General features: G+C 46.3%; 1 protein-coding gene and 1 pseudogene across 1 annotated transcript; both read left to right on the top strand.

Moving 5' to 3' along the window:
- LOC114042611 (zinc finger protein 445-like) lies at nt 1–13,219 on the top strand. Its single transcript, XM_027861297.1, has 5 exons — nt 1–39; nt 3,311–3,361; nt 10,238–10,553; nt 12,432–12,558; nt 13,095–13,219. The coding sequence occupies exons 3-5, from the start codon at nt 10,281–10,283 to the stop codon at nt 13,217–13,219; spliced, it is 525 nt and encodes a 174-aa protein (XP_027717098.1). The 5' UTR covers nt 1–39; nt 3,311–3,361; nt 10,238–10,280.
- Nucleotides 13,220–16,744: 3,525 nt separating this feature from the next.
- On the top strand, nt 16,745–19,060 carry LOC114042616 (annotated as a pseudogene).
- Nucleotides 19,061–26,143: the final 7,083 nt, after the last annotated feature.

Genomic DNA, 26,143 nt, shown 5'->3' with positions numbered 1-26,143 from the left:
GTTCCTCCTGTTTGGGCTGCCGCTCTTCCACCAGTTCCGGTGAGTGTGTTCAGGGCCTGTGGGGGGTGTGCGATCCCCAAGCACCCCGGAATCCCGGCGTTCGGAGACTCCTGCTCGCCCCCGGATCGTGGAGCCCTGACCCCCCCCACTCCCCGGGACGGGGAGTCTTCAGGGCGCCCCCGCCTACCCCGGGACCCGAGCGTCCCGAGCCCCTCCCCCTCCTTTGCGCCCTGGGAGCCCTGTGGTACCGCACCCCCCCCCCGCACATTCGCTCCCCCCCTCCCCCCGCGCTCTCCCTATCCTGCCCCTCCCCCCGCTGGAACCCAGGAGCCCCGCGCCCCAACCACCCCAAAGCTCCAGAGCCCCCGGTCCCTTCCCCCACCCCAGCAGACGTCCTGCCCCTACCCCGCCCCCATATCTGGATTGAGGCAGCCCTGCCCCCCCCAACGTGCACCCCCACATGGTGCCTCCCCTCCCCCCAGCCTGGCCCTGACTCAGCCCCCCAAGCTGGTTCTGCGCCCCCCGATTGTCTCTTCCATCCCCTCCAGCACCTGCCAGGAGGCCTTGACGTTTCCCTCCGCAGCCCCTCCCGGCTGCCCCTTCCCCCGGGGTCTCCACTCTCCCCACCCCCACCTCTGAGCCTGTCAGCATCCGGGGCTTCTGTCCCCCTGCCCTCCCTTACTGACCCCTGCTGAGGGTCTGGGGGTGTCGGGCTGGACTCTGGTCCCCCCCTCCCCCGGAGTTTGGGGGCGGGCTGGGGGGTGGGCAAAGAGGGAGCGGATGCCCCCTGCCTACTTCCAAGATTCATTCGTTCTCTGGACTCCAGACCCCACCCGCTTTCCCCCAAGGTTGTCACCCTCGGGGAGCCTTCCCGGGTCGGGGGCTGCTCCCAAGGAAGCCGAGGCCCCACCTGCCTGCTCTGATTCAGGGGGCTGGGACCCCTGGCTGCTCACGTGCGCCTGCTGTAGTCGGCAAGAGGGCATGAAGTGCCTACTGTGTGCACCTGACATAGTGCATGAAGTTCCTACTGTGTGCATCTGACAACGTATATGAAGTGCCTACTGTGTGCATCCACAACCCTGTAGGATGTGCCTACTGTGTGCATTCCCAAAAGTGCATGAAGTGCCTACTGAGCACAGCCTCAAAAGTGTAGGAAGTGCCTACTGTGTGACGGTGTTAGGCTAAGCTCGAGCAATGCCAAAAAGGACAGAAGACTGCCTGGCCTCCTCAGGAGCTCCCGTTCTAACAGGGGACACCTCATGGAAATGGGTGTGTGTGTGTCCGTCTATAGAGAGAGGACCGTATCTCAAGGGAGACAGCATCGATACCTGGGGTGACGGGGAGGGCCCTCCGGGAGGGGGGACCTGAGCTGCATCCTACAGGGAGCCCAGGGGTGGCAGGGAGGGGGCCAGCGTTCTTGCTGCTCTCCCAGGTCACTAGCGGCTCTTCCTTCTTCCCCCCTCTGCAGCCTGTGACTGTCCATCCTCCTCTTGTCTCCCACTTGTACTGCCCGACCCGTCCTTCCCCAGGTCCTCCGCCTGGTCTTCAGTCACACCCAGTAACCCCGTGGCCAGGGCTGTCCCACCCGCTCTGCTCTGGACCCTCTTTTCCCTCTTCTCTTTCACCTGGGGATCTCATCAGCTCCCCCCGATCAGTGGTCATCTCCACGCTGAGGATTCTCGCGTCTCTGCTGACCTCCAATCTCACGTCCCTCATGTGCCTCCTGGACGTCTCCAACAGCCATCTTAAACTCAACACGTCCAAGACTGACCCCAGTGGCTTTCCCCCCAACCCTCCCCTCCTCTAAACTCCCCTATTACCACCACCACCCCCCAGTCCCCCAGGCTCACAGCCCAGGTGTCTGCTGGCTCCTACTCATTTATCTTTGGCTCTTCCCCACCCCCAACGTCCACTCTTGTCCAGGCCCGTTGACTTCACCTCAGCAGCATCTCTCCAATGTCCCCCTTCTCTCCTCTGGCTCAGACCCTCATCACCTCACGTCTGGACCATGGCAGCAGCTGCTGGGAGATCTGCCTGCCTCCAGTCTCTCCCCACTCCAGTCTGTCCTCCATTCGGCTGTCAAAGTGATTTCCTAAAACACAGATCTGACTACGTCACCCCCCCCCCCCACACCCGCACACATACACACTCAACAAACTGCAGTGGCCTGCCCCCAGTTGCCTCCAGGAGCAAATACAGAATCTTATGTTTGGTGTTCAAAGCCCATTACTCTCATCCTTTCCAGTCCTGGTACACCTTACGCTGCCTCGTAATGTAGTTTGGATCCAGTGACCCTGGGCTCCTGGCTGTTCCTCACACAACATCCTCCATCTCCCAACTCCAGGCATTCCTTCTGGCCATCCTCCCTGCCCAGTCTTCCTCCCCATCCCTCCCCCCATGCCTTTCCCCTGCCTGGTTCTTCTCATCCCCCATGCCTGGCTCTCCTCATCCCCCTGCCTGGCTCTCCCCATCCCCCATGCCTGGTTCTACCAATCCCTCATGCCTTTCCCCTGCCTGGCTCTCCTCATCCCCCATGCCATTCCCCATGCCTGGCTCTCCTCATCCCCCATGCCATCCCCCGTGCCTGGCTCTCCCCATCCCCCATGCCATCCCCCTGCCTGGCTCTCCCCATCCCCCTGCCTGGCTCTCCTCTTCATCCTCACACCTCTTGTCTTCAAGTCTCATCTAAAATCTGCTGTCTCTCAGAAGCCTTTCCTTGGGTGCAGCTAGGTGGCGCAGGGGATAGAGCACTGGCCCTGGAGTCAGGAGGACCTGAGTTCAAATCTGGCCTCAGACCAAACACTTGCCGCTTACTAGCTGTGTGACCCTGGGCAAGTCACTTAACCCCAATTGCCTTAAAGAAAAAAAAAGGAAGCCTTTCCTTATCCCCCTTAATTCTAGGGCCCTTCTGTTGCTGATATCCAGGGCATCCTGTGTAGCACTTGTGTGTGCGGAGCTGTGTGCACAGCAGACTGGGAGTGCCGTGTGAACGAGGACTGTCATTTATCTGTCACAGCACTGTTGCTGACTAAGCGCAGTGCCAGGGACTAGTAGGTGCATATTTGTTGACTGACTGACTGACAGCCCACGCAAATGCACCCGGTTGGGAGGTGGAGAACAGCCGGGAGGGAGCCAGCATTTCTGGGGCCTGGTGCTCTGAGCACTCTGGCGCCCCATGGCGGCCTGCTGGAGGGGAGCAAGGTGGGAGAAGACTGGACAGGTAGGAGAGGTGGCCTTGTGCCTCTGGTGGGGGCAGATGTTCCGGCCTCTGCCCCGCTGCCATCCTTCATGGCTCCTTTTGTGCTTTCAGCTCCTGCAGAGGATTGGGATGGCCCCTGGTGGGCTGAGAACCAGGTCCCAGGTGAGTGAGGGAGATTCTGGGGTTCTGACCCTCGTAGGGGCTGTTCTGCGCCTGTCTCACTCCAGCATCACCCCCGGTGTCTGAACGAGGCAGTGCTCTGTTCTGATGTTTGGGCCCTTCCTGGTCAGGCTCCCATCGACTTTTCCAGCCTTCCACAAGATTCTTGTCCTCAACCCTCCCAGCTCTTTGTAAGGACTATCTGCCTTATCCCTTTAATGACCAATTCAGGCCTGGCCCGCCTTTCTTCACAGAGGTGGGAGCCTATAGGTGAGGAATATTGCATATAATTTCAAGTCTTTTTCAGCATGTTTTTTTTTCCCAGTGTTTTTTGTTGGTTTTTTTTTTTTTTTTTGTTAGGCAGTTGGGGCTAAGTGACACTTGCCCACGGTCAGGCAGCTAGTAAGTGTCAAGTGTTTGGTCTGAGGCTGGATTTGAACTCAGGTCCTCCTGACTTCAGGGCCGGTCCTCTTTTCAGTGTTTTTCTGAACTGACTTTTTTTTTCCCATTTCAAAAATTCTTTGTCAAAAGAGTTGCCTTTAGGGGTTTAGGGGGCTGGTGGGGGTGGGGGGAGGTTGGGATATAATGGGAAATATAAGTGACATAAAAGATAACAATAAAATATTTTTTTAAAAAATGAACTTGAGAATTTGGTCTGGGATTATAGTCATTTTCACTGTCACAAGGAAAATCAGACCATTTGCACTTGTCTCCTCATTCAGCATCTTGACTGTTGTTGGAAGGTGACAGGTATCCCAGGATGAGAATGCACAGGATTCAAAGGAGGAGGGCAGTATGAAGTTAATTGTTTCACCGTAGGGTCAGGATGGCACACGAAGCCAGAGCAGGGGTCCACGGGACTGAGGGAATGAGCGACTAGAGAATAAGCTTAGGAAGAGTGACATACAGGCAGGGACGGCCAGAAAGGAGGGTGATCAGAGACAGATGAAGAGTTCTGGAGCACGGGTGGAGGTAAAGTCCATGTGGGTGATGGTTAGATCAAGTCACTTCCCAGATCCCTGTGTGTGACTGAGGTGGAATGAAGGGACAGGTCCGGGGGGAGGTAAGATGCTGCCCTTTTTGTATACGTCCATCTTACTTGCCTACTTGCTCAAAGGGCAAGAAAAAAGAGTCATGTGAGAAAAGTAGCCTTAGCCTTTGGAGAGAAACCTGCCCTTCTGGTGAACGGACGGAGCTCAAAGGCAGAAGCACCAATGGGGCTTGGCCCTTCGTGGCCCTTCGATCTAAAGGCTGTAGCTGAGAAAACATAAATGAGATGAAGATATCAGGACCGGGGCTGGGGTCAGGAAGTCCTGCACGACCAGTGGGGTTTTGACCGTCCCATCGTGACGCGGAGATGAGTTATGAGCACCCGGAGACCCTGCTTTGAGTGAGGAAGGGCAGTCAGAAGTCAAAAGCCTTGGGTGGGAGGAGATCAGAAGCCGGAGACGACGCCAGAAACCAGGCAGATGCGGAAGACCAGTGCTGTCCCAGGTGCTCAGTGGAGCCGAGAGACAGGCTCTGCCACTGAGGCAGGATCTGTGGGATGGAAGGTAGGGTTCCAGCTGATTAGCAGAGGCAGATATCTCCTGCTGAAGATGGTTGGCCGGGCTTTTGGCCCTTTAGTGCCAGCTGCAGCCTGGAGCGTGGCAACCCCTCAGAGACCAGAACACATATTTGAGGAGCTTTCTGGTTCTCTGGCATAAGGACAATAACACTGCTTCAGGACTGCCGACCCCAGACTCAGGTTGCCGTTTCACTGAAATGGTCTAATGTTGGCCCTCAACTAAAGGAGCTTCATGCAGCCTTAGAGGAGCGAGGGAGCAGCTTTGTGGAGGAAGAGGCCAAGTACGATGGAGGAGCACCAGCATCCGAACCTGAAGCCACTGCCCAGGTTTCCTTTTCCATGTGCCTCCTGGCTAGGGTTCTGCGTGTGCCCACCCTCTACCCCATGGACACCGTGCGCCTTGATGGGGTTTGTGAGTGGACCATTAGGTTTGGATTGTTCATACTTTTGTCTTCTGAGTAAGGTTATTAACCTTGCCTTCTCCTATTAGGCAGATTATTATTCTTGTTTTTGCATTTTTTAATAAATTTTTCACTTTTGAGACTCAGTGGCATCATTGGGATTACTTTGTGTAAATTAGAAACACCCCGGTGGGGGTTCAGGGCAATAGTGACAAGCCTTGGGACCCAGAGGATTCAGCTTTCTGGTGAAACCTGAGACAGGTGGAAGAGCTAGGGTGGGGGGAAGGAGGTTTCCTGAGGGCAGACTTGGGCCACATTATTGCTGGGGTTGGAGAGGGAGTGGTGGGCAGCAGTGGGACGAGCAAGTCTGTGGGCCAGGTCCTGAGCTCTTTGAGACAGAGGAGGACAAATGACCTGGGTTCCTGCGGGTAACTTCTCATGATTTGGGTAGAGTAATCATTGTAGACCAGGGGCTCTTAGCCTTTTTGATGAAGCAGCTAGTTAGGTGAGTCCAAGACTTGAAGACAGGAAGGCCTGAGTTCCAGTCCAGCCTCAGGCACTGGCTCAGGCTCCCTGACTGAGCGGGTTACCTCCCAGAGCTGTGATGTCCAAAACTGCGTTCACAAAGTCCTTTGCAAATTTGAAAACTCTTTTACGTGTTATCGGTTGTTGACTCTGTGTCATGGTTCCCCTTGGCAGTACAAATGAATAAATGAATGATTTGTTAAACACTATGTGCAGAGCACTGGTGATACCAATAGAAAAGTGAGACATTCCCTGCCTTCTAAGGGCTCTCCTTCTAGTAGGGGAGGCAGCACCCAGGGAAGGGCTCAGCTGCAAGTCCGATGAGAAGGTCCCACCTGTGGTCCTCGGGGGCAGCAGCAAAGCTGACGGTCAGGCCTCTTCTTTCATGTTCCTGCCCTGATCAGATCACATGGATTTCTTATGTTGAACCACCTGCAGGGCCCAGGACGTGGTACCAAGAACTCTCCTTTCTAGGTCCCCAGGCTGAGGGTGAGTTTTGTAGACTCTTTTACTGTTTTATAGACTAGTGTTTTTAAATGCATAAAATGTATAATGTTACAAGGGAAACCATTTATATTGAAATAAAGAGATTTTTTTTTCCTGTATAGACCTGCAGTCCATATACTAACTTCCTGGCACATGTTGAGTCCAGGTTAAGAACCCAGGCACTAGTAGGTAGATGCAGTGATTTTCATGGAGAAGGTCCAGAGTTGCAAGAATATGGAAAGAGAGATTCTCTTTGTGTTTGGGTTAGATGAGATGACTGCTGATTTCCCTTCTTATCTCAAATTCTGATTGAGTGTGAAAGGAAAAAGTCTGAGCCAAAGGGTACTCCTTAATGAAAGGGTTTCTGGCTGGCACAATGGAAGAAGAGTGTCGGCGCTGACCAAATCAGGGACTGGAGAGAGGCAGGCGGTTTGCCAGTGTGGTGGGTTGAGCAGGAAAGATTTCCCATCAGATTAATGAGCTTGATGAGGGTGGTGAATATGGGTGGTTTGTTTCAGACTCTTTCTTCCCATGAAGGATGTAGAAATGACCATTCCCTTTATTGAAGGGTTGGGCATCTGCTGCTCTGGGCCACTGCAGTACTGCGTCATTGAGGATGAGGATGTTTTCGAGTCTCGTGCTTGGGGGCCAGTTGATTGACTCACTTTTTTGTGCTACACCCTTAAAAGGGGATGTTAGTTACAGGTCTTTTAGGAACGATCCTGAGTTGAACTCAGACTAGAGATTGACAGAGCTCAGTGGGGCTGGGGTCGTCAGGGGTTAGGGATAGCAAAACATGCCTCTGAGAGCCACCATTGGAGCCTTGGGGCAGAGAGATGATGTGTTCCATTTCTTGGCTTTCTCTGTAGGTAGCCTTGGATAAGGCACCTATTCGTAACTGGCCACCCCTTCTTTCCTTTTTATTTATCTTTAATTCCATTTTTGTTATGAAATGTAACCATCAAAAACATTTTGTGAGTTGAAGAACAAGAAAAAGAAGAGCAGAGGAGTCGTTGGCAGAGGGGCCTCGCCGTGCAGCAGGAAGTAGTGCCCTGCTTGCCCCGGGCAGAGGGAGCTCTTCCCTCTGGACCGCAGACATCGTGGAGGGGTAGTTCTGTGCCGTTTCAGTCTCCCTGCCACTGACCACAACCTCAGTGAAAACAGGCTTCGTTGGATAGCGAGCATGTCCGTGTGTGCCTGGTTGGCACAGTCCAAGCAGTCGTCTTCTTCAGGCTTCTACCTTCCCAGTCAAACACCTTGAAGTCTTGTAAATCTCGGCTGGAACAGAATCAGCACCAGGTGCCTTGCCACAAGAAAGGAGCCTAATGGCATTAAACACCTCTTATTGAGTTGGAATTTCAGGTAGGGAGGGATTGGCTTCGACCTGAGGGAAATGGTCAGTGGCTTCAGCGTTGATTGATGACAGTCTGTCGAGAACACTCTGGAAGTGTGCAGCCCAGCTCTCCAGGATCATGCCCTTGCCTTTCATCAATGCGGCTCCATCAGCGCTGAGCAGTTGAGATGCACCGCAGCTCTCTGGCCCATAAGTGGCCTTCAGGGCCTCATAAAAGCATTTTGGATTGCTACTGAGCCAGGAATCCTGCATCTCTCTAAGCTTTGCTTGCCCTTTACTTTTGATGGAGTTAAATGCTGCCTTCTTAGAGACAGACGAGCTACCCCTGCCAGAAGTCTGGCTTCTCTGCCTTTACTGCTCAGCTAAACCTTCCCTTCAAAGTCATCTGTGGAGTTCTCATTTTTCATTTAGCAGCTTCTGAATTTTCACATCATTTTCCTCAAACCGATGCAGATGTTTGTGAGTGTTCTGGCCCAGATGAGCAAATGCAGTGCTGTACACCAGACCTCTGAGAGCGGCCTGCTCCTTTCCTGCTCCCCTGTTGGCCACTGTGTGCTGGCTCAGCTTTCCCTCCCGGAGCAGTGGGCTTCATGCTCTGTGGGCGTGAAGTCTCCTGGTAGTCCTCTGGCCTTGGGGCCAATGCTTTTGTTGAAGGACAGCTAGGAGAGGGTAGTAAATCTGTGAGCAGTCCGGCGCTCTGCGTTATCTTCTTCACTCTCATGTTCTGTCTGTCTCTTCTCCTGACAATCACATAGTCTGTTAAATGCCAGTGTGCAGCGAGGGGGCGTCCACAAAGTTTTATTGCATTTAGGCAAACAGAAGACAGTGTCAGTGATGAGAAGGTCATGAGATGCAGGAGTCTTCAGTAGTAAGTGACCGCTGCCCTTGCTGTTTCCAACTCCATTCCTCCCGAGGACTCCCTGCCACGTCTGCTCGTCTGAGCCTACTCTGGCATTAAAGTCTCCCAGAATGAGAAGCTTGTCCTCTTTTGGCCCATTGATGATAAAGGTCTCCAGGTCTTCATAAAAATTTTCTTTGACTTCATCAGGGTTCGTCATGGTAGGAGCATGATGATGGTGGCGTGGTGTTTTCCAGCAAGTGGCAATTGCATTGTCAATCCCTCCTTTTGGAAGACATACAACAGAGGTTCCCAAACTTATTTGGTCAACCACCTCCTTTTAAAAAAACATTACTCGATGACCCCTTGGAAATATACTTTCTCTAACCCTTTAACAATCTTTTGAAATTTGCATCATTTAAAAAAAAATGGGGGCTGCTAGGTGGCTCAGTGGATAGAGCACTGGTCCTGAAGTCAGGAGGACCTGAGTTCAAATGTGACCTCAAACAAAACACTTGACACTTACTAGCTGTGTGATCCTGGGCAAGTCACTTAACCCCAATTGCCTTAAAAAAATGTAAAATATTTTTTAAATTAAAATTAAAATTTAATTTAATAATTTATTGTAAATTTGTGTTTTTTTTCCCTGCATTGAAATTTTGATAACGCTATATTGCATCATGTAACCATATAGTATCATTGTAAACCAGTCATTACACGTATTCCTGCTGATGTGTGCTGGACTTCCCAACGATGCCCAGCACACTCATCTGCCAACACTTGCTTGTTAAGATTTGTTGGTGGACTTGGTCACTGATCAATTATAACTTGCATTTTGTGTGTTTATTTGGAAAATAATGTAATCACTATGATTTTAACTCTGTTATACAACAGATGAAACATGTACCAATGATTTTTAAAACTTTTCTTCTCCTTTTTCCTTGTGCTTCCACCTCCCCTGTATTTTTATTCAACGCCCCCAATTGCACCTGAGGCTACTGCTGTCCCTGGATCAGTCAGTGCCCCCCAGGGGGTGGTATCACCCACTTTGGGAACCTGTGACTTACAAGCTTGTAGAGTAGATTCGTTTTGATTGCAAACCCTACACCAGCTTCATGGCGCTTGCCTTCACTGCAGCCACTCCAGAATAATGTGTATCCAGCTCCAGCTTCAGGGAGCTGGCCTTCATTTGCCAGCCTCATTTGGATGGGATCCGTCTTTCAGGCCTACTGGATTTTATGTTGTCTGTAAGTGTGCACACATTACGTGTACTGATGGTGGGCGGAATCATCTTTGCAGAATTTTCTGTACATTTTTTTGTGTTTCAACCACAGAGAGTGATCCCCACCTGCCATGGTAACGAGGCCAGGGTTGGGTAAGCAGACAATTTTTAGGACAGCTTTTCTAGCCCCTTCCTCACCCCAGGAGGTGAACGGTGTGATTTCTACAAGGCTGCCCAGACACCCAGGGGGCTGCCGAATCCAGCTGCTGCTTCTGGTGAGAATGACCCTGTGGCCTGGGCAGCCCATCTGCAGGGTTGTGACTACTGCTCCCAGTGTCTCCTCACCTGCTGCTTTGTCCCTTGCCTGTTGCCGCAGGTCTCTGAGATAGGTAAAATGGTAAAATGGTATGTCCTTTGATTCGTGCATAAGTTGGATTCAAGTGAGGCAGAGGTGCACGAAGTCGTCAGCCTCACTCTCTCCTCCAGAGTCGTCATGGGACAGAGTCAAGATGACTGGTGATGGCCCGAGATGTGGTGGATGACCTTGGCGCCTTTGACGTCTAACCAGGTTCCGAGCACTCACAGCCCCTGCTTCAGCCGCCTTCCTGGCCACTGGAACAAATTGTTCTCATCCTCCCATCCAGTCCATCAGCGGAAGTCTTCGCATGCTTGGGGTAGACGCCCCCCCAATTCACCCACTGGTTTGGGACCCCTCAGTTACCCTCGACCTGGCTTAGCCCATCTGCCAAAATGCTTACCGGGGTGTGACCACGGCACAGGTTACAGCTTCTTGGAGCCACAGGTGAGAATTAGGTGGAATGGGTGGACACCAAGGGTGGAGAGCAGCCTCACACCAGAGGTCCCAGTCTTCCCTGGACATAGCCGACACCCCATCCAGTGCAAGATGAGATAGCTGGGGCATGTCCGAGCTGGGGTCTTAACTCGTCTCTTTGCTGTAAGTCCAGTGCTCTTTGCACCTTCACTGTTACAGCTTAGGAAAATTATTGCTTCTTCACCAGTCACTGATTCCTCAGCCCATTTCAGTCTGGCTTCTCTGCCTTTACTGCTCAGCTAAACCTTCCCTTCAAAGTCATCTGTGACCTGGGAGCGGTCAGATGTCAGCCGTCTTTTTCTAAAATCTTTGCTCTGTTTTCAGCCTCCTCGACTTCTCTGCAGTATTCCTTATTCAGTTCAGTTCAACCAATATTTTTTAGTGCTTACTTTGCAAAAACAGCCTTTTCCTTCCATCCCTACTTCTCTCCTGGGAGTTGGGGACTCCATGTGTTCCCCTGTTCAGGTAGGTCCACCTGGGTGCCAAAGAGGCCACCCCCTTTTCAGGAAGAATTGTGTCTCCTCTGGCTGTTTCTTGTTTTTATTGATGATTTCATTTTTATTGTAAAAGCCGTTTTGGACAGATTTCTGTTATCACAGTGTAATGCCCTGATATTTGTGTATGCTGTAGCAAGAACTCTTGTATTTTTGGATGTTTTAAATAGCAGATGTGATTGCTGAGCCACGGGCCCTAAGGTATGGGGAGTTTTCAGGAATGCATTTCTGAAGACAAAAAAGAAACAGGTTTAGCGAGGAGGAAGGCAGCAAAGGAAGTTGTCTGCAGGGGCAGATGTGGCTGCAAAGGAATGACTGGCAAGCTTAGATTGGAAAGCAGACAGAAGGAAGGCTGATCACAGAGTGCCTTCCCATGTGCCCATTTTATAGATGGAAGCATAGGGAATACATTTTGCAGTCTCCATGTCTCATGGTTCTACAGAGTCTTGAAACCTCAATTCTATTTTTTTGGGGGGCGAGCTGGGCAGTGGAGTTAAGTGACTTGCCCAGGGTCACACAGCTAGTAAGTGTCAAGTGTCTGAGGTTTGAACTCGGGTCCTCCTGACTCCAGGGCCAGTGCTCTATCCACTGTGCCACCGAGCTGCCCCTGCAGCCTCAATTCTATTCCAGGGCACCCGTCTCCAAGACACTCCATGGCCTCCCCTCTGGTATAAAAGTGTTTGATCATTATACATTTGTGAGATGGAGAAGACATTTCAAGCAAGAGTGTTGCTTGTCCAGTATAAATAGTGTGTGTATATGTGTACGTGTGGAGAGAGACAGAGAGAGGCAGCTCGCTTTGTTGTCTGGCTTGCTGAAAATGTATTTCAAAGGAGTGATGGATGATGAAGTGGGATCACCTTGTGTCTCGATCTAAGAGGGATTGTTTGGGGCAGGCTCCAAGTGGAGCGAGTCAGGAGTTTGAGTGACTACCTCCAATGAGGCCGCATATGGCAATGACCTTAGCATGGTGGGTGGCCTTCCTTCAGTGGTCTGGGGCGGTGTTTTCACACAAATAGGAACCAGTCCCTTCCTTTGCATGTTACTTAGAGAACTGCAAATTAATAGGATCCATTTGGCATCGTACTTTTATTTATTTTGTTAAACCTTTCCCAGTTATATTTTAATATGTTCTAGCCTTACTAGGAATCATGAATTTGACACCTCTGACCTAGTGGGGAAAGCGCCGGCCTGGGAATTCCAAGATTTGGACACAAATCTTAGCCCCGGCCCTGTGACCTTGGGCAAGTCACAGTCTCGCCGCAGCCAGCCTTCCCGTAAAATGAGAGGGGTAGGTCCGATGATCCCTAAAGTGTCTTCAAACTCCAAGCCCTCTGTGACCTTGGTCTTTCAGGAGCCTGTGACCTTCAAGGACGTGGCTGTGGACTTCACCCAGGAGGAGTGGGGATGCCTGGGTCCTTCTCAGAAGGAGCTGTACCGGGAGGTCATGTTGGAGAACTATAGGAATCTGTTGTCTCTGGGTAAGGAGAGGGGCTTTCCTCTTCCTGTCCTCATGCCCTGACCTGCTGGCTTCCTCCCCAGCTGCCCGCTGCACAGTGTATCCGGGGTTAGATGCTCACATGGTGACCAGGAGATGGGGCGCTTCCCCTAGAATCGGGGAGCTCCGTGCAGCAGCTCCCAAACCCACCTCACACCTTCTGGTTGCCTCTGGGTCAGGAGGAAAATCACACCCTGAGCATTGTCACTGCCCTCAGCAGCCAGCCAGGCCTACTCAAACCTAAGCAACACCTTGGCTCCTCCATCCAGGGGTCACCTCCCCTTTGCTTGAAGACCGCTGGTGCGGGGCTGTCACGCCCTTTGGGGGGCTCCTCCCCTCGGTTGACCACTCAGTTATTGGGAAGCTTTTCCAGAGGGCAAGCCCACATCTGCCCTTTCGCATTTCTTTGTATCCCTCCCCCATTTTTAGCATGGTGTCTGGCACATTGTATTGTGGGTGATTCATTAATGCTTGTCAACTGACGGATTGCTTCTGGTTCTTGGCCCTGGGACCGAGCAGAGGATTGTTATGGTGCTTGTATGTTCAGTCTTCCACATCCCAGGGCAGCTTCTAGAAGACGGATGTGTTCCCAGCTTTCTGCCAGGAAGATGGATAAAGAACTGTTCTTTCTGTTTGCATGTTGACTCCCCAACTCATATCTCCCCCATGTTCTTGAAGGCTTCCCCACAACACCGTAGAGAACATTCCTCTGGGGGCCTTTGGACCATCACCACAAACAGTCCCTTCCCTTTGAAGAGTGTTGGGAGCGAGAGTCTCTCTGTTCTCAGTCCTTTCCTATCGGTCATGAACAGGGCTTCCGGGTCCCAAGCCTGACTTAGTCTCTGACTTGGAGGAAGGGATAATAGCATGGCTCCTGGAAGGAGGGGAACCAGGAGTCTCCTGTCCAGGTAAGCGAGTGAAGCTGAGCAGATGGGGATGGCTCTCCCCACCTTTCGCTTCCTGGGAATGTTGGACTGCCATTGACATAGCAGGCTCCCCTCACCCTGCCTTGCCCCACCCCAAGCCTGTAGAGGATGGCTGAGGTTCCACAGCCAGAAGCAAACGTGTTTCCAGCCATAATGAAAGGGATAAAGCTCATGTCCAGAGTCTCACCACCTCAGATTTTAAAATACATTAGAAGGCAGTTCTCAGCAAAGCAGTATGGTACTGGGCAAAAAAACAAACAAAAATGGAGAAATAGGTCGATGGGCTGGAATCGACGCAGTGGATGTCCAGTCTCACTTCACACTCAGGATGGCGGCGTCATTGGTGGCATAGCGGCCGGGACCGAGAGGATCCCAAGGACCGGCGCTGAAGGGAGCCTTTGGCTGAAGCTCATCGCCCAGATGAAGATGAAGATGAAGATGAAGTCTTGGGATTGTGTCTGGGTGAGCGGGCAAGAGCTTTTATGTATCGTGCTTTATGCTCCTCTGCATTTAGAGGGCATGCCACTGCAGCACAGTTGCTGAAGGGCATCTGGATACACAGGGGAGTGGGGACCAGCGCAGGAACGTTTGTTTGCTAATCTTTGAGCTGTGGTTGCCTCATCTGATGACTGAAGAGCCTCTCTGAATCCTTGGTCCTGATAGTACCAAAACCTACTTCTGATTTCTGTTTTAGGACTTTCCTTTGGGGAGAGAAAAGCCTGACTCCACTACCCCTAAAAAGGACCCCCCACTCTTGAGAACATCAGTGGTGTGCAATGACACAGCCTTTTAGAACCGGAATGGACCTTGGAGACGTTCTTATTCAGTCTGTTACGGATCAGGAAACTGAGAGGACTCTTAGACAACATCTGCTCCAACCTTCGCATTTAACCCATGAGAAAACTGGCTTAGAGAGATTGCGATATATCCGTGGGTATTAATTTGATTAAAGAACACTTTGGAGCACCTTTCTTCAAAGACAAACAGATAGCATTCATGTCAGTTATGTGTTTTATTTGTTTTGCCAATTCCCAATCTTTGTAAATCTCTACCTTCTCATTGGTATCATACTACCTCATTGCAAGACACTTGTGGGAGAAAATCGTTATTCTTTTCCTAGTGCTTACATGCTCATTGACTGACTCACTGTCCTGATTGAGTTTGTCAGCAATAATTGCGCTTCTGCATGAAGTCACTGTCCACTGTCCACCACCAACCTTCCATCCTCTCAAAACTCAGCTATGCCCATTTTTATAATAAAAATCATTGGTGTTTGCCATACTCTTCCCCTAGCCTACATAGAGGAAAGGGGAACATCCTCAGTTTTTCCGGTGATATATCAGGCTAGATTCTCACCTGAGAGGGTAAGGGAAGAGAGTGCCATGGGAGACTTAAGGAGGGCTGAAAAGGTTTGCAAAGGCCTCTGGGATGGGTGGGATATTGACCTGATGAGGGAGTTGTAGATGAATTACCTTGCTGAAGCGAGGGACCAGTTAACAAATAAATATGTAAATATGGACCCAGCCAGTCCAGTTTCATGATTTTCTGCAGTCTCATGTGAACAAGAGTAAAAGTGGTAGATGGTAGGAATAATCCAAGATTGGGGTGGTATTAGGTGTAGTGATTTGGGGCTGATATTCATTCATATTATCCCTCGTAATAATGTCTGAAAGATTACATGGTGTTATGGAAGGGTAACTCAAACTATGATTTTTAGTCCCAACTCTGTCCTTAAGTCACTGAGGTACTCTGAGCCTCAGTTTCCTCTTCTGTAAAGTGCAATCATCGTACTTGTTCTGTCTCTGTTGTAGTCTTGTTGAAAGATGATACTGCGGTCCAGAGGAATTAAGTTAATTTGTCCTTGGTCCCACATGTGACACAACGGTAAATTCAGGCAGTATAATATGTGTGTGTAAAAGCCATTTGTAAAGCAAGTCATTCTGTGCAGATGAGCCAATGGCATTTTCTCATTATTAAATCTCTTGCCTCTGATACTAGCTGTGGCCCTAGATAAGTCACTTAACTTCTGTTTGCCACAGTTTGCTCCTCTGTAAAATGAGGGAGCCAGCTCAAAGCCAAGAAGCTCTGAGTTCAAGTCCTGCCTCTGACATAGACGGGCTCTGTGACCCTGAATCACTCACTTAACTTCTCAGTGCTCTAGGCAGCTCTCTAAGACTTTGAGTTGTAGTCATTGGTGGCTGGCCTATGTTTATGAAATCACCAGTCTAGTCCTTGGCCTTTCCTACTCAGTGCCAGGCACTGTGCTAGGGACTGCGGTTGCAAAGAAAAAAAATAATAATCCCTGCCCGCAAGGAGCTTACATTCAAACAGGAATATGCATGGAGATGAATAAGTTTATATAAAATAAATACAGAGTAAATGTTTTCAGGGAAGAGGATTTGTAGCCAGGCAGTGGGCCAGGGTTTCTGGAAAGGTCTCCTACAAAAGGTTTTGCTTAAATAGAGTTTTGAACAAAACAGAACATATTCTAAGAGAGGGAGGCGAGGCTGCAGCACATTCCCGGCTGGGGGTTAGCCATTGCAGAAGCATGGAGGTGGAGGTAGGGGTTTATATGGCAAGGGAATAAAATGGCCAGATCTAGCATTAGAGAACAATTTTCTGCAGGGAGAGGAAAGAAGATCGTTTTATATTTTGTTTATTTCTTTCAGACTTGGAAACCAAGGCATCACCTCTAAAGCTGGGTATTTCCTTGGAAGAATCATCCCAGGAAAGAGTCACCAAGAGTTCCTGGTCCTTCAGGTTGGGAGACGCCTGGAAATGTGACGTCAAGTTCATGAAGACGAGCAGCCAGGGGAGACCCTCCCATCAGTTAACAGTTCTCCCCAGGAAAACTCACAGTGAAGGGAGAGGCCGCCAAGACCGTTGGACTAGTAGTTGCCGCAGCCGGAAGTCAGTTCTTTCTCTCCAGGAGAGAGTTACTGTAAGAAAGGGTCCCCGTGAATGTCATCCCCATGGAAAGAGCTTCAAACAGTGTTCCCACCTAATTCAACATAGGGGAACCTTGGCAGGAAAGGGACATTGCGAACATTGTGAAAGTGAAGAAGGCTTCAGTGACCGATCCGACCTTATTCAGTGTCATCGTAGACATGCCGAAAAGAAAAGATCTGCATGTAATCAATGGGAAAAGGCCTTCAGCTCCAGGGCAGACCACATTAGACGTCGAGAATGTCTTCCTCCAGAGAAAGCTTATAAATATAAAGAGAGTAAGAAGGCCTTCAGTCAGAAATCGGGGCACATTTATTCCCAGCCTGTTCAAACTGAAGACAAATCTTATGAATGTAATGAATGCAAGAAATCTTGTATGCGTTGCTCATCCCTTACTTACCAACAGAGATTTCATACTTTCAAGAAAGATTCTGGGTGTAATAAACGTGGTAAGGCTTTCAGCCAGAGCTCCTCCTTTGGCGTCCATGAAAGGCTTCATGCTAGAGACAGCCCCCGCAAGTACATAGAGTGTGGCAAAGCCTTCAGTGAACATTCATCCCTTATCTGCCATCAGCAGATTCCTCCTGAAGAGAAGGCTTGTGAACGTAATCAGTGGAGCCTCCCCTTCGGCTGGAGTAGAGACCTCAGTAGACACCAGAACACTCAGACTGGAGAAAAGCCTTGTAAGTGTGATGAATGTGGGAAGGCCTTCACTCGGAGCTCATCCCTTACTGTCCACCAGCGCATTCATTTAGGAGAGAAATCTTACAAATGTAATGAATGTGGAAAGGCCTTCAGCCGAGGAAGAGATCTTATTAGACATCAGAAAATTCATACCGGAGAGAAGCCTTATAAATGTAGTAAATGTGGGAAGGCTTTTAGGCAGAGTGCAAATCTCACTGCGCATAAACGAATTCATACAGGAGAAAAACCTCATGAATGTCCTGAATGCGGGAAGTGCTTCACCTAGCACTCATCCCTTATTTATCATCAAAGGATTCATACTGGAGAAAAGCCTTATAAATGTCATGACTGTGGGAAGGTCTTCAGGCAGACTGCAACCCTAACTGTGCACAAACGAATTCATACAGGAGAAAGACCTCATGAATGTCATGAATGTGGGAAAGCTTTCACCCAACACTCATCTCTTATTTATCATCAGAGAACTCATACTGGAGAGAAATCTTTTGAATGTATGGCATGTGGGAAGGCCTTCAGCCGGCGGTCATCCCTTACTGTCCATCAAAGAAGCCATAGTGGAGAGAAACTTTATGAATGTAACTGATAGAGGAGGATCTACTTCTGGAACACACCACTTATTAGCTGAAAAATGAGCTGAAGAAGTCATAAATATCATGAATTCACAATTCCCCCATTGTTTATTAACTGCCTACTATGTGCAAAGAAAGCACTGTGGTCCATCATGGGACTACAAAGATGACGATGAAGTAGTCCCTGCCTGCTTAGGAGAGCTTACTTTCTACTGGTAATGAATATGGGCAGAATACAAACCTTGCATTGCATCACAGAATTCAGTGCTGAGAGAAACCTCATAAATCTAATGAATGTGGGAAAACTTTTGTGATACATCATCCCTCTTTTAGTTATCAAAAATACATGCTGGAGAAATACCTTAAGAATGGAATCAATGATATGGGGAGGATTTACCAGTGGTTGCCCAGGTGGGCAGTGCCACCCCTGGGCAGGACTGGAACAATCCAAGGGGGCAGGAGTAGCCTTGAGTACAATTGTACACTTAATCTGAGACTGCTTTCCTTGTCTATAAAGATTTCCAGGGCAGCACTGAGTAATTTTTTTTTTTTTAAAGGGGGCAGTAGGCCAAGTAAGTTTGGGATCCTCTGATTTAGACTGTTGCATGCTCTTTACCACTGGAAAATTCATATTGAGGAAAAAGCCTTCTAAATGTGGTGACTAGAAAACACAATATTTAAAACATTGGAAGAAGCACAAAATTTGCTGTCACATCCTGGTCTATTAGTTTCATCTGTACACACAACATTGTGACCATATGCAAAACGAATTTCACAAAGACACTCGAATCCTTGGTGTTCTTGGTGAAAGCACAGCTTTTCCCCAGATGAAGTCACTGAGTCCCTTTGCCAAGTGTCAGAACACTCCACATTAACAACTCTCTAAATGTGGCGCTCTCTGTGGCACACACTTGTCACAAATCTACAGTGATCGTTTAGACCCACGACCACGTTCTCAATTTCTTTTTGAGCAGCTACAACCATGGGAATCTCCTCATGCCAGCGTCGAACTGACATCGCATCCATATTTAGGCTTCTCATACTGAAATTCTACTGGATAAGAAGACTCCTATCTGTTATTTCTCATGTGTCCTGTTTTTTTCAAAAATTGAAGGGACTGCCCAAGAATGCTAGAATTCAAACCTAATATGGACATCAGTAAACTCCAAAAGGTAACAAATCCAAAAAACTATCATTATAGCACCCTGTAATTTGAAAAATTCTGTCAAAATCACATCTGCTAATGGCATTCTCAAAGCCCAATGCATGTTGAAACTCCTATGTACGTCCTGTGGCTTCCAACGTCATCCCATTGTTCTTCATTAAACACAGATGAGAATTCCCTCACTTTGTATTACTTTAATATTTTTTTCTGGACCAGATTAGGAAAAAGCCATCACTTCTGGTTTCTCGGATTAAATCAGTCATCTGAAATCTGAAATCTTGTTTCATTTGATAAACTAGTTAGGTCTTCAAAAAGGATTCTACTCCTAAAGGTTATGACTTCTATTCTAGGTACCAATAAATACCATTGTATCCCCAGTGCTTATTTTACGTAGCACCTGGCACATAGTGCTTAGTAAATGTTTCTCTACTGCAATAAAAATCCTTGTTCATTGATAGAATAGCTTTATAATATTTTCTAAAACTTCATTAGTGCCAAGTACTTCTTATAAACAAAAAAAAAATAGGATAGCATAATTGTCAATTTAATAACTAGTGCATGTTCAAATAATTCAAATGGATAAAATATTCCATGTATATCTTCCCCCCCCCCACCAATTCTGGCATTCCTTACATTCCGAAACCATACAGCATAAATATTAGTATTACCCAGCTTCAAAACTGTGGCAAAATTATCTGTTTATTGCATCTACAATGAAAAACATGCCATGGAAAACTCAACGGCCCACACTAATTCAGTGCATTCCCAAATAGCCTAATGTATCACATCACATTTCTATCCTATTGGCATCTAATTCCATATTACCCCTGCATTTAAAAAGATTAGATCATATGATACAAGCTCCTTAGGAAAGAGAGAGGCCAAGAGGACGTTACCTCAGAAGACACCTGCCTTTTTTTTTTTAAATCATCACAATATAGGCTTTAGTACCTAGTTACTCTGGGTTTAGAGGGAATCTTTTCCTTTCAGAATTCAAAGTTCTATCAGCTCTGCAGGTCGGAGTCTGCTCAAGGAAAGGTAGTCAAGTTTTTAATAAAAGGAGGTCTGCCTTCTTAGCAGAATGCTTTTGTCTCATCCTCATCCACTCATCTCAGGGGACCCGCTTCCTTGAGGTCTATTGCTTTGGCTTAAGTTGAGTGGAAGAGGTGAGGTATTTATTTGCACAACATTTTAAAAAGAAGGTAATTTGGTTTCATTTGATATTGGTGATGACTTGTGAATATAATCAATGTGGGAAGGATTTCAGCTAGAAAATCAGGGCAGCTAGGTGGCACAGTGGATACAGCACCAGCCCTGGAGTCAGGGGGACCTGAGTTCAAATCCGGCCTCATATTTTTGACATGTACTAGCTGTATGACCCTGGGTAAGTCGTTTAACTCCAATTGCCTCAAAAAAAAATATTTCTAAGCACCAGAGAATTCATGCTGAGGAAAATTTCCTTAATACAATTCATGGGCAGCGAAAAAGGCATTTTGTCAGAGCATACAGCTTGCTAGATGTTGTAGTATTCATAGTGACAAGGCCATGCCCACGAGGAGCTGAGGCCCTGAGCTCAGCCCTTCATGGGACTTTGCAGCTTCACCTTAACCCTGGCTGTTTAACTCCTCACCCCAGCCCCTGTTTTCATCTGTTGGTCTAGAAAACCAATTAAATCAAAAACTCTGTTCCACAGCTTTGCATCTGGAAAGGGTTTGTCAGCCCCTTACTGTTCTCCTTTTTGTGACTTCCTAGACTGTAGCCCCCCTCTGTGGGCACCAGTACCCCCCATAAGTGGTCTTCTTCCATTAGAAGGTACGCTCTTAGAGCAGAGGGACTGTCTCAACTTTGCATCGTGCAGTGGTTAGCACAGCATGTGACATTTATAAACTCATTCATTCGTACTGATGAGCCCTTCCAAACTCATGTCTTGTTAGGTTCCATCCATGCCCTCTGATGAGAATAGAATCCTGAGAGGACTGTCCATATTAGAATGTAAGTGGTGATCCTAGTCTAGTCCCTTATGGTTGTTTGTTCATATTTACCTTTTTATATTTCTCTTGATTCCTACATTTGTATTTCAGAGTTTATATTTAGCTCTAGTCTTTTCGTTGGGAATTTACATGGTTGGAAGTTCTCTATTTTCATTCAAGTTTCATTTCCCCCCGTGAAGTATTATCCTCAGTTTTATAGGGTAAGCTATTCTTGATGGTAAGCTTGTGTCTTTTGCCTTATGAAATACTGTATTCCAAGTTCTCTGTTCCTTTGATAGTTAATAAATCCTATGTAATCCTGACTGTGGCTCCTCAGTACTTAAATTCTTTCTGGCTGCATGCTATATTTTTTATTCGACCCCAAAGCTCCAGATTTTGGCTATAATGTTCCCTGGAGATGTTTTTGTTTTTGTTTTTTTCCCATGAGCTGATAGATGGCTTCTTTCTATTTTCATATTGTTCTCTAGTTCTGAAAGATCTGGGCAGTTTCTTGAAATGATGCCTGGGCTTTTTTTTTTCTCTTGGTAATGGATTTCAAATTGTCCAACGATTCTTAAATTATCTCTCTTGCATCTTTTTTCCAGGTCATTTTATATTTCTTCTGTTTTTTTTTTTCAGTCTTTTTGACCTTGTGTTGATATTTCTCGTTGTCTCATAGAGGAAAATTGGTACATTCCAGTTTTCAAAAAGTCTGTTGCTTGGGTAAGATTTTGTACCTCTTGTGCCAAATTGTTAATTCTCTTTCCAGTTCTTTCTCTCATAGCTTTTATTTCTTTCCCAGTTTTCCCCCTACCACGTTCTCTTTCCTCTATCACTCTCATTTCATTTATAAAATCATTTGAATTCTAATTATTGCTTCATCTCTCACAGGAATTCTAGCTGAACTTTTGCCCATGCTTGTTTTTCTTTTAAGCTTTGCTTGTAGATGTTTTTGGATCATTCTCTTCTTCTGGGTCTGTCTGAATATCCCTAGAACCATAATTGTTCTCTATAGTAGGATTTTTTGTTTGTGCATTCTTTCAGCCTTCCTTCTTGACTTTGCAATTTGTATTAGACCCAGGCTCCACACGCTGCTGGAGGAAATTCTCATCTGTCCTTGGCCATGCTTTGAATCCTCTTGGATCTTGTCACTCTTTTCTTAGGGTATTAAATATTGTGTTATTCTCAGATCTGAGGAACAGCTCAGGCTCAAAAGCTTTCAATGTTGCAAAAGCTGTCTGATCTAGAGCAGTCTCTCTCTCTCTCTCTCTCTCTCTCTCTCTCTCTCTCTCTCTCTCTCCCCCCTTCCCTTCCCTTCCCTTCTCTTCCTTTTTCTTTCCTTCTCTTCCTTTCCCTCTGTCCACATAAGGTATCATACCCTTACCTGCAGGTGCTCTGCCCAAAGGAATGTAAATTTTGATCACTGAAACCTTGTAAGATAAAACCTTGGGGTTTTTTAGGCTGTAGTTCTTTCTTAAGGGCCATACCTTAAACCCAAATCACTCTGGCTCTCACTGATTGGCCCACAATAAGCCCCTAGGCCAAGCCCCACTTGATTGTTGTTTGGGTCCTGATTGGCTCAGAGTGAATGTGAATAGCAATTGTTTCTGTTTTAGCCAGAAACCCTGAGGGTCTTCACTTCCCAGATTGATTTTTTTTCTTTTATTTTTTTCATTTTTTTTGTTTTTTTTTATATTAATTTATTTTTACTTTTCAACAATCTCTTTCATAAGCTTTTGAGTTTTAAATTCTTGCTCCTCCCTCCCTGCCTCGCTCCCCAAGACGATGTGCAATCTGATATAGGCTCTACATAAACATTCCTATTAAACATGTTTTCACATTAGTCATATTGTAAGGAAGAATTAGAACCAATAGGAGGAACCACAAGAAAGAGGAAACAAAACGAAACAGAAGGAAAGAAAAAAAAGAGCAAATAGCATGCTTTGATCTGCATTCAAACTCCATAGTTCTTTCTCTAGATATGGATAGCATTTTCCATCATGAGGCCTTTGGAGATGTCTTAGATCCTTGCACTGCTGAGAAGGGCTAAGTCTGTCAACGTTAGTCATTGCCCAATGTGGCTGTTACTGTGTACAATGTTCTGGTTTTGCACACTTCCCTCAACATCAGACCATACAAGTCTTCTGAAGTCTGCCTGCTCAGTTTCTTATAGCACAATAGTATTCCATTACATTCATATATTACAGCTTGTTCAGCCATTCCCCAATTGATGGGCATCCCCTCAATTTCCAATTCCTTGCCACCACAAAAAGAACTACTATTAATATTTTTGTGGTCCTTTTCCCATTTTTATGATCTCTTTGGGATACAGCCCTAGAAGTGCTATTGCTGGGTCAAAGGGTATGAACATTTTTACAGCCCTTTGGACATAGTTCCAAATTGGTCTCCAAAATGGTTGGATCATTTCACAACTTGGTGTTCCAATTTTCTCACATCTCCAACGTTTATCATTCTCCTGTTTTGTCACATTAGCCAACCTGATAGGTATGATGTGGTACCTCAGAGTTGTTTTGATTTGCATTTCTCTAATCAATAATGATTTAGAGCATTTTTTCATATGACTATAGATAGCTTTAATTTCTTCATCTGAAAACTGCCTGTTCATATCCTTTGACCATTTATCAATTAGAGAATGACTTATATTTTTATAAATTTGACTCAGTTCTCTATATATTTTGGAAATAAGGCCCTTATCAGAGACACTGGTTGTAAAATTTTTTTCCCCAGTTTTCTGCTTCCCTCCTAATCTTGGTTGCATTGGCTTTGTTTGTGCAGAGACTTTTCAAATTAATGTAATCAAAATTATCCATTTTGCATTTCATAACGTTCTCTATCTCCTGTTTGGTCATAAATTCTTCTGTTCTCCATAAATCTGACAGGTAAATTATTCCTTGCTCTCTCAGTTTGCTTATAGTATCAGCCTTTATATCTAAATCAGGGACCCATTTTAACTTTATTTTGGTATATGGTGTAAATTTTGGTCCATGCCTAGTTTCTGCCATATTCTTTTCAAGTTTTTCCAGCAGTTTTTGTCAAATAGTGAGGTCTTATCCCAGAAGCTTGGGTCTTTGAGTTTATAAAATAGTAGATTACTATAGTCATTGACAACTGTGTCTGCATACCTAACCTATTCCACTGATACACTACTCTATTTCTTAGCCAGTACCAAGTAGTTTTGCTGATTGCTGCTGTATAATACAATTTAAGATCTGGAATGGCTAGGCCTCAGATTGATTTTTTAAAAAAAATTTTTTTTTTAACTAGGTAAAAGAGGCCATTCTCTGCCTCATTTCTTGCCTAGCCTTAATCATTCATTGGGCATCGCCTCAATCAAACTGAGACCTGTTAAGGACCTTATCTTTAAAAGGCCAAGATTTTCCATTCCATTCAGGGACATCTCCAGTCATCCTGATCTGTATCTTGCCATTGGACCCAGATGGCTCTGGAGGAGAAAGTGAGGCTGGTGACTCTGAACAGCCCTACCTCACTTAAATCCAACTCACTTGCATGTCATGGCATCACCTCTCTGACGTCATGGTTCTCTTTGAGAATGAAGGACAAACAACAACCTGTATGAGTAGCAGGAGCTGCTCCACTGGGGGACCCAGCTGCAACTGGCCAATTGGGCAACACAGCTCACCCACCCACCTTTCTTTCCTTCCTTCCTTCCTTTTTTTCTTTCTTCTTTCCCTTTCCCTTCCCACTTTCTACTTTGTTCTTCTTTTACCCTTCCTCCTTGCCCAGAAGGCTACAATTAAGCGCAAATACATACACATATACACACATATACATATACACACAAACATATATATATATATATATATACACACACAGACATACATATACACTTATATACTTAGTTATCTATAATCATACTCATACATAGGCATATACGTTCATGTGCATCTATGTAAGATAATATCATACCTGTTTGTCCTCCGTTTCTCTGAGATGTATAATGTCTTCTTTCATAGGTCCAAGCTTTTCCATATTTTTCTAAGTTCGCCAACTCAACATTTCCTACACCACAGCAATATTCCAATCTTATACTATCTAGTTACTTTAAATAGTCTAAAACAATATTGATTCATATGGTTGACATATAGTAGAGTTTCCCTGTTTTTCTCTTTTGATGAAATCTATTTTAGCTTTAACTTTGTCTGAGATCATGATTACTATCCCTACTTTATTTCCCTAATAAATTAAACTCCTGATTTTTATTTTGTTTGTGTATATCTCTTACTTCCTATCCTTTTTGACTCCTCCACTTTACTCCTACCCCCCACCAAAGCTCTCTCCCTTATTCTCTCCCTCATGCTCTAAAGTCCCTCCCTTATCCTCTCCCTTCCTGCGTATCCCCTTTGCCTTTTATTTCTTTCTGAATTTAAAAGACTTTTATGCATACACCCACATACATATGTGTGTATACACACACGCATACACACACACACACACACACACACACTATTCCCTCCTTAACCCATTCCTGATGAGAGTAGGGTTCCAGAACTACCCACCTTCCTCCCCTAATTCCTCTGTTCCAGTTCTTCCTCTCAAACCTCATTTGTGTGAGATAATTACTCTTTTTACCTTTTCCTAGATGGTTTACTTTTTAGTATCACATCATACTCAGCTCTACCCCAATCTTTCTTTCGAACTACCCAATTACTAATAACAATCTTACTCTCACAATTTACATTTCTTCATATAAAAAGTAGTCAGTCTGTCCTTGTTGAGTCCTTTCAATTAGTCTTTGATGTTTACTTTATATTTCTCTTGAATCTTTTATTTCAAATTTTCTATTGATTTCAGGTCTTTTTGCAAGAAAATCCTGGAAGTCTGGTAATTCATTGAATGTCTATTTTTTCCCCATTCAGGATTATGCTTAAATTTTTTGGGTACAATATTTTTGGCCAGATCCCCAGTTTTTTCTCTTTGATATATAGTGTTCCAAGACCTGTGGTCTTTTAGTGTTGCTACTGCTAAGTCTTGTGTGATTCTGATTGTGGCATCACCGTGTTTAAATTGTTTGTTTTTTTCTTGTTCCTTGTAATATTTTCGCATTGAGCTGGGGGTTTTGGAATTTGACTATGATATTCCTGTAGGTTTTCCTCCAAGGATCTCTTTCAGGTGATGAGCAGTGGATTTTTTCTATTTCTGCTTTCCCCTCTTGTTCTAATACTTCAGGACAATTTTCTTTAATTATTTCTTGCATCAAGATTCATTTTTTGATTGTAGCTTTCAGGTAGTCCAATTATTCTTATGTTTT

This window comes from Vombatus ursinus, unplaced genomic scaffold (assembly GCF_900497805.2).
Source record: "Vombatus ursinus unplaced genomic scaffold, bare-nosed wombat genome assembly UNPS02014656.1, whole genome shotgun sequence".
Lineage (NCBI taxonomy): Eukaryota > Metazoa > Chordata > Mammalia > Diprotodontia > Vombatidae > Vombatus > Vombatus ursinus.
The sequence above is the reverse complement of the archived record's forward strand: the minus strand, read 5'-3'. Positions and strand labels throughout refer to the sequence as shown.